Raw genomic sequence first — 7,434 nt, forward strand, 5'->3', positions numbered from 1 at the left:
GTGCTGTTGCTGGCGATGCACCTTGGCGTACAATTATGTGAATAATAACATTCGTTCAATGACCAGACGGCCGGGTGGAGGTGAAGGCCATGACTCCTCATGCTGCTCACTGTTTGCAGGACGCCAATGCCGAGAAACCTGTTTTAACCATGACACCCGCTCAGAGGATTGGCTTCACCAACTCTAAGCATGGGCCTCAACTGCTCCAGGCCCCCAAGGAAGGGCTTTGTCGTGAGGCGGCACTTGTGCATTGTCATTGGTCGGCGGGTCCCTCAAACCAGTGGGGCAGCAGAGGAACGGGCAGCTGCCCTGACTGTTGCGCCCATCCTTAAACCTTACTGAGTGCCCAGCGCACCGTCTACTTTACCCCGCCATACTCACACGTCGACAACATGCACATCTTTGCACTGAAATGTTGCGTGCGGCAGAGTGCGGCGTCATGATGATTAGCAGAAGCGTGCAAGTACCCGAGCTTCCACAGCTGGATGGCTGCATGGAAGGAACAAAGCCGCTGGGTGGTCGACGCAAGTCAGGGACAGCGAAGCGACGCGTTGCTCACCAGCGGCGGTTGGTTGGCAGCATGGCCTTGCTGCGTCGATGGATTTTTGCGAAAGGTTTGGATTGATTTGAAGGAGCGCCACCACGCCAACTGCGCACCTGGCCGTCGTTCATCTGCGGAACATCGCGCAGAACGGCCAAGCGATAACGTAGCCGATCCCTGCGTGCAACCGGCGACGCAGTTTTTTGGTTTTTACACCTCAAATACGGCCTGCAACACACGCTATAACCCGTGAGCCACACTCGCCTGGCTACCCACCAGCACGCAACGTAGTGGCACCGCAGCGTCAGCACCAAGTCGAACACAGCGTAAGCTCAAAGCGTAAGTTCAAACCTATCAACGCCACGCAAAAATCATGATCCAGCTACCTAGTGATCTTTTCGCGCGAACTCCGAAGTGGGCCCAAGTGTGAACGCAACCGCACCCCAGAGACCCACCAAGTTTCGGAAGGTTGGTTTCATGGATCTACACACGGTAGTGATGCATTCTGCGCGGGGGGATGCTTACGGCCTCACGTCGCGTGTGCCACGCGTGCAAGGGGGGCGGGGCCAGGCGAAATCGGTGTGCTGCTGCTGCGGGGCAGGTGGCGAACCAGCTCCTGGCCGGGCTGCCGAACGTAGTGCCATCACAAGTTTATGCTTCAGCCACTCTATGCACACTCCATGCTGCGAGCGTGCAGCGGCTGCCGGCGGTCGCCTTGCTGGCAGCCAGGACCAAATGGGGCTGCGCCGCCCCCTCCCTCGTGGTGCCAAGGGGCACAGCCGTGTAATACGCCGTCTCGGAACGCCCGGCCCAGCCGACCTCCGATTCCGTCAATACCCCCCTGCGATGCTGCAGATTGCAGGCAACGCTCGGAAGACACAGAGCGCATGGCGCACTGCGGTCCGATAGCGGTGCTGCAGCTGCTGCCGCTGAGCTCCCTGCTGCTGCTGCTGCGGCTGCTGCTGCTGGCGCAGCCCGCGGCGGCCCGCGTGCCGGGCGTAGTGATGCCTAGCATTGTGGGCGGCACGGACGCGCCAAAAGGCAGGTTTGCCTACGACATGGGGCTGCTGTCGAGCCTCGGCGGCTGCGGCGGCGCGCTGATTAGGCAGGACGTGGTCGTCACCGCCGCACGTGAGCGCCGGCTGCAGCACGCAGCCGGGGGCACGCTCACCTGCTCGCATGCGGCGGGCTCTGCGTCCCAGGCAGCGGCCAAGCAACCTGGGGGCAACGGGCGCATGGCGGCCGGCGGGCGGTGCGCCGCGGTCTTGTTGCGCTCGACGCACTAATGGATCACGCAGCACTCTCCCCACCCTGGTGCGCGTCCGTGCATCGCGGACCCGCCCTTGGTCTCTCAGCCCCGTCTCCTGCGCTTACCCCATGCTTCCGCAGACTGTGTGGCCCCGGGAAACCCACAGGCATGGGCCAAGGAGCTGTCCGTGTTTGTTGGTGGGCGGCATGGCGGGACGGGTTTGGTTCGACCCTGCACCGCTTGCTGCTGACACGTGATGCTGACACACAGGGGCGAATGTTGAGAGCCTCCGTCAGCAGCCTACACTTACACATACACACACGCACATGTGCACACACACACACACACGTACGCACACACACACACACACGTACACACACATATACTCACACGCGCGCCGTAGGCAACTACAAGAACTTCAACCGCAACGGCTTTGACGGCATGCGGTACCGCGCGTCCAGCGTGGTGGTGCACCCGCAGTACTCCGACGTGACCCAGGCCTATGACGTGGCTTTGGTGTTCCTGTCGCAGTGCGCGGCGCTGGGACCCAACGTGCAGGTCATCCAGCTCGCCAGCCAAGAAGGTGAGAGGCGACCCAGGGGATAGGGCCGTTGGCCCAGGGCTGGGCGCGCGGCGGCTGCGTAGTCGCCGCTTATGCCGAGGCGGGAGAGCAGGTGGCGCGACCTCGCGGCAGCGGCGACAGCACCCAAAGCAGGCAGCTGCAGCTACAGATCCGACCAGTCTCCCCCTGCTTGAAGTTGAGTCGAGCCCATGTGATGCGGAAGCTTACCCTGCCCTCCCCTCGCCGCCACGCCCCACCAGAGTTTCTCGCAGCCCAGGGCTCAGACTGGCTGATCTCCGGCTGGGGCACCTCTGGCGCTGGCGCCAAGCAGGACGGCATGGGCGGCCAGCTGCCCCCGGTGCTGCAGATGGGGCGCGTCAGGTACCTGGACACGCAGTCCTGCGCGGGGCTTGCAGACTACGCGCTCGACAACGCCACCATGATCTGGTGAGCAAGCTCGGGGTCGTGGGGCGGGCGCGCTCGCCGTTGGGGCCACGCGGTAGAGAGCGGCGAAAGCGTGCTGACGGCGGCGCCGCCGGCGCCGCGGCGCACAGTGCGACGAGCAGCGAGTATGTGCCTGACGCGGCGGGCGCCTCGCCTTTCCCGTCCCCTTTCCCTTGCTGCCCGCTGCAGCGCCGGGAACGTGCTGGCCCCCGCCTCTGGCGGCGTCCCGTTTGTGGACTCGTGCCAGGGCGACAGTGGGGGCCCCATGGTGTTCAACACCGCGGCCAGGGAAGGGCCTGAGCTGGCTGCTCCCGACAACGACAGGCTGGTCGGCATCGTCTCATGGTGAGCGCCACGCAAGAGTGATGCAGCAGCAAGCACGCGCGCGCAGGTGCACGGCACGGCCCTCACACGTGTGTGACGCAATTGTACTGGGCTGTCGCCGTGCTGCGTCCAGTGCTGCGCTCTCGCGCAAGCTGCTCGGGGCCTGTTCTCGCCTCCTCACACACAAACAAGCCATGCGCGAGCACACACGCGCTCGCACACGCACACATGCATGTACACCCATACGCGACACCTGTCACACCTTCACCGCAGGGGCGCCGGCTGTGGGCAGAAGGACTCGCCCGGGGTTTACACGCACGTGCCCAACCTCAGGCCCTGGATCCTTGCCGAGATGGCCAAGGTGGGCCCCCCTTTGCCCAGCCAGGGCGCTGCTGCGGCGCCGCTGCGCCTGGGCATGCTTGCACGGCCACGCCCCGTCTGCCGCCGTCCTTGGTCTTTCCAATCAACTGTGTATCCTCAGCGGCCGCGCCCTCGATCGCTTGATGCGGCTGCGCAGGTTGATGGCGCCTGCTCCGGCCCAAAGTGGTTGTCTTCGGCGTCCGCCGCCTTCACGCTCGCCAGCCAAGAGCGCAACTGGGCCGGCAGCATCACGCGCACCACCGCCGTCGGCACAAAGTGGCCGCAGGCGCTGGAGCTCTGCAGGCGGAGCTGCGACAGGCGGGCCAAGTCGGGCGGCTGCAGCGCCTTCTCAGTCAGCCTGAGGGCCAGCGGGAAGCTCACGGTGACGACTAAGTACGCGTGTGACATGTTCAAGGACATGCCCTCGCGGCTGTGCGGCGCGCCGGGGTCAGAGGCCGACAGGCAGTGCAAGCAGTCCACCGGCGGCGCGTACCTCAGGGCGTGAGCGTGCTGGGAGCCCACCGGGGTGGGGGCGGCTGTGGCCGCGCCATCAGTCCTATCGCGCGCAGGCTGGCAGATGCCAGGGATTCGAGGTCAAGTGAGGGCCTCGAGACCTGTCTGTCCGGCTCCGCGCACACTCTGTGGCTTTGGGGGTTTCAATCAGTGTGCGATTGGCTGAAACTATCACTCAATCTAGAGATGCAGTTTCAGGCATTGCAGCACGTGAGGTAGTGGTCTCCAGACAAGTCTTTCTAATTGCACAAGTTGTGCAAGTGTCAATAACAGTAGCCTTCGAAATTCTTTATTTGCCCTACAAAGAGAATGCATCTCTTTCTATCACCAGGCCGTTCAGTATCTGCTTGCCTGTCAGGTCTTTTCGGTTGGGCCCAATTCCGGTCATGTATACCCGCGCTGCAGCGCTGCTCTTGGATGTGCATCTCACAACCAAGGCTCAGGTTTCTTGACTTGCGTACCCACTAGTTGTTTATAGCCTCAGCGCTTTCTCAAGGTGGGTTGTAGCCGCTCACTTTGGACGCCACCCAAATGCGTTTGATGCTCCAAGACTGGTCGCAGAATATGCGACCGGGTTTGTACAGAGGCGGTGGGCCGCATCGTTACACGTGCATTGGTGAATCTAAGAGCGTAAGCGTGGCTCTTCTGTTTTTCGGGCCTCGTCATCGCGCCTGGCACACTGTGCCGCCGAATCATCGGCGGGAGTCGCGGGCTGCGCGCGTGCCGCGGGCTCGCATTTTCTCTGAGTCGACGTCGACCCCGGCTCTGCTGCACCAAACATGCCTGATGGCGAGCTGTCGCTGTCTGCTGGCATCGACGGCTAGCCGCGTCTGCAGGCGCGCCCCACGCTGACTGCACGCCTGCTGCCCACTTGCTGGCAGACCTATCCAGGCCCAGGGTGGCGGGCTGATTGGGCCGTGCACATCACACATCACCCGCCTGCCGTCATGCAGCATGTCAGCCCCCGCCGTTCGTGGTGCGGTGCTGGCCCCGTAGTTTCAATTTTGCTGCGCTGCGCCGTTTGTCTTAGCGCACACAGCTGGTCCCGCATTCAATCCTATCAGTCCTCTCCTTAGTTGGCGGGAATGTGAGCAGCCACGGCGCTGCCCTGTTTGTTTAATGAGCAGCACGCGCAACCTTGGGTGTGCAAATGCACCCGCCCTATGAAGTTGCCTATGGAAGTTGTGCCAAGCTTTCTGGCCCCTGTTGGGCCCGTGTCCTTGTCAATGCCACAGTGTGTCTGCCCTCGCAAGCGGCCAGGGGGCAATGGCGCCCAAGGGCCAGAAACAACTCAAGGGGTGTGTCCACTGTCATGTGGAGCGGTGTACATCTCTCGTTCGCGATCCCGCTGGGTCTGGTGCTTAAATCCAGGCTCATACACAATATTGCTGACACGTGCTGAGCACCCAACACACCTGCACATGAGTCATTTTCAAGCCAAACACTCTTTATGGTGGCATTGCCTTGGCACAACACCCGATTTAGTACAAGGAAAGCGTTTCCTTCACAGGCATTCGCACTTGCACTGAAGCACGCTGCCTCTCGGGTGCCCTGTTCAGGGGCCGCTCCACTCTCTGCATGGGGCTTGGCCCGGGCGCGCCGCGGGTGCTGCATTTTTCCTGTGCTCATCGGCGAGCTCCCGCGTTGCTTGGCTTTGAATGTGCTGCAGGCAGCTCTGTTCATGTGTAAATGTTGGGGGTGTAACCTTGCAAAGCAGCACTATCCACAGCAGCGGGCTGGCACTTTGATAGGACCCATGCACCTGCACCCTCCCAGGCCACAGGATGTGCCCTTTTCAGCGTCAGCGAGCAGCAAGCCAGGTCACAATTACAACACCTCGGCGTGCCACGTGCGGACACTTAGCAACTGCCAAGAGCTGGGGGCCTGGCAAAGGAAAAGGTCAACGGCAGTGGAAAAGGTCGAGCGGCACGAGGTGGCAGTTCCCCAACAACTCTGCGCCCATTGGGCGGCCGTGATAATCCCACCCTCACCACCAGCAAAAGCCGGCCCGTCACCGCCCGCCCGCGGCGGCGGCCCTGGCGCTGGCGCGCATCTTCTTCTTGCCCCGCGCGGCCTCCTCGAACCGCGCCTCGGCCTTGCGGCGCTTGCGCTCCTTGGAGGCCCCGCTGCCGCCCAGCGCCGAGGGCTGCTCTTGCAGGGCGAAGCTGGCCGCGACGTGGCCCAGGTGGAGCGCCTTGACCCGGAAGATGGGCTTCAGGTGGGAGGGGTGCACAGCGTAGGCGCGCAGGAACGACCTTTTTTTGGGGGGGAGGGGCGGCCGAGGGGGCGAGGGGCGGCGCTTGGTCGCGCACGGCGTGGAGTGTTTGAAGCTCTGCGCAAAGCACCCTGCGGAGACCACACGCGAGCTGCCCACTGTTAAGACCCAGACGGCTGGGAAGGGCGTCACCCTGTGCTTTTGTGAACAAACGTACAGCTTTCAGGCAATAGACAGTACAATCGAGGCCGTGCGTGGGGCGCCGCGCACCTGAAGGCGTCCGCCGCCAGGGCCTGGAGCTTGGGGTCGCCGCTGACGACCGCCATCAGCCGCCGCTGCAGCGAGAGCACCTCGGGCGAGCCCTCCCCGACGCCGCCGCCGCCGGCGTCGTGCCAGGGGCGCTTGGCGTGCTTGGGGCTGGGGGCCGGCGGCAGGGCGCGCAGCAGGGAGGGCAGGGGCTCCTCCTGTGGGGGTGTGCAAGTTGCAGAGGGGCACGTGCGCGGCGTTTGTGCTGTTGAGTGTTGAGGCACGCAAGCAGCGCCGCGGTCGCCATGAGGCTGCAGGGAGGGTCGGGGCACCAGATACCCTGGCGCACCAGCTGCCTGCCCAAAGCCGCGGCCACGCCCTCGCAGCCGGCGCGATTCGCCCCAGGTCTCGAGCTCGCGTCGCTGCGGCCTCGCGATGGCTGCTGGCCTCGGCAGACTCGCGCTGCTCCAGCAGGCAGCCCCAACACCACCACTGCGAAGTGCGTGCCCTGTTGCAACCTCACGTGCACCCGCTGCCTGCCGCCACCCCCCCCCCCTTGCCCTTGGGAGGCCACCACACTGAATCTACGCATCCCCTTTTACGAACACAAAGAGGCCGCGACACCCTTCGTACACCAAACAAACACAGGAGTGCACCGCAACCAACTCCCCCAGTCGGACCCCCCTCTGTCCGCCCCCCGCCCCCAACACACACACACACACACACCTTGAGGGCCACCCCCCGTTCCGCCATGAGCTCCACGTAGCCCCTCTCCCCCGGCAGCAGCAGCATCAGCGCCTCCCCGCCCTGCCCCAGCCGCGCGGTGCGGCCGACGCGGTGGACGTACTCGGCCGGCTCCCCAGCGGGGTCGTACTGCAGGATGGCCGTCACCTTGGGGAAGTCAAGCCCGCGCGCCGCCACGTCGGTGCACAGCAGCACGCCGGTGGAGGCCTGCGCAGGGGGGGGGGGAGACGTGGGGG

General features: G+C 64.1%; 2 protein-coding genes across 2 annotated transcripts; one reads left to right on the forward strand and one right to left on the reverse strand.

Annotated features, from left to right (window-relative positions):
* Positions 1 to 1,428: 1,428 nt before the first annotated feature.
* MNEG_1225 (hypothetical protein) lies at positions 1,429 to 3,985 on the forward strand (the record flags this gene model as incomplete). The annotated part of the gene is made up of 7 exons (XM_014050294.1): positions 1,429 to 1,672; positions 1,931 to 1,987; positions 2,194 to 2,373; positions 2,613 to 2,733; positions 2,986 to 3,141; positions 3,394 to 3,481; positions 3,638 to 3,985. 7 exons carry the CDS (start codon positions 1,429 to 1,431, stop codon positions 3,983 to 3,985), a joined length of 1,194 nt encoding a protein of 397 aa, XP_013905748.1.
* Positions 3,986 to 6,004: 2,019 nt separating this feature from the next.
* Positions 6,005 to 7,207, reverse strand: MNEG_1226 (DEAD-box ATP-dependent RNA helicase 17; the record flags this gene model as incomplete). The annotated part of the gene is made up of 3 exons (XM_014050295.1): positions 6,005 to 6,248; positions 6,479 to 6,672; positions 7,181 to 7,207. The coding sequence occupies 3 exons, from the start codon at positions 7,205 to 7,207 to the stop codon at positions 6,005 to 6,007; spliced, it is 465 nt and encodes a 154-aa protein (XP_013905749.1).
* Positions 7,208 to 7,434: the final 227 nt, after the last annotated feature.

The sequence above is a fragment of the Monoraphidium neglectum genome (genome assembly GCF_000611645.1).
Source record: "Monoraphidium neglectum strain SAG 48.87 unplaced genomic scaffold scaffold00118, whole genome shotgun sequence".
Classification (NCBI taxonomy): domain Eukaryota; kingdom Viridiplantae; phylum Chlorophyta; class Chlorophyceae; order Sphaeropleales; family Selenastraceae; genus Monoraphidium; species Monoraphidium neglectum.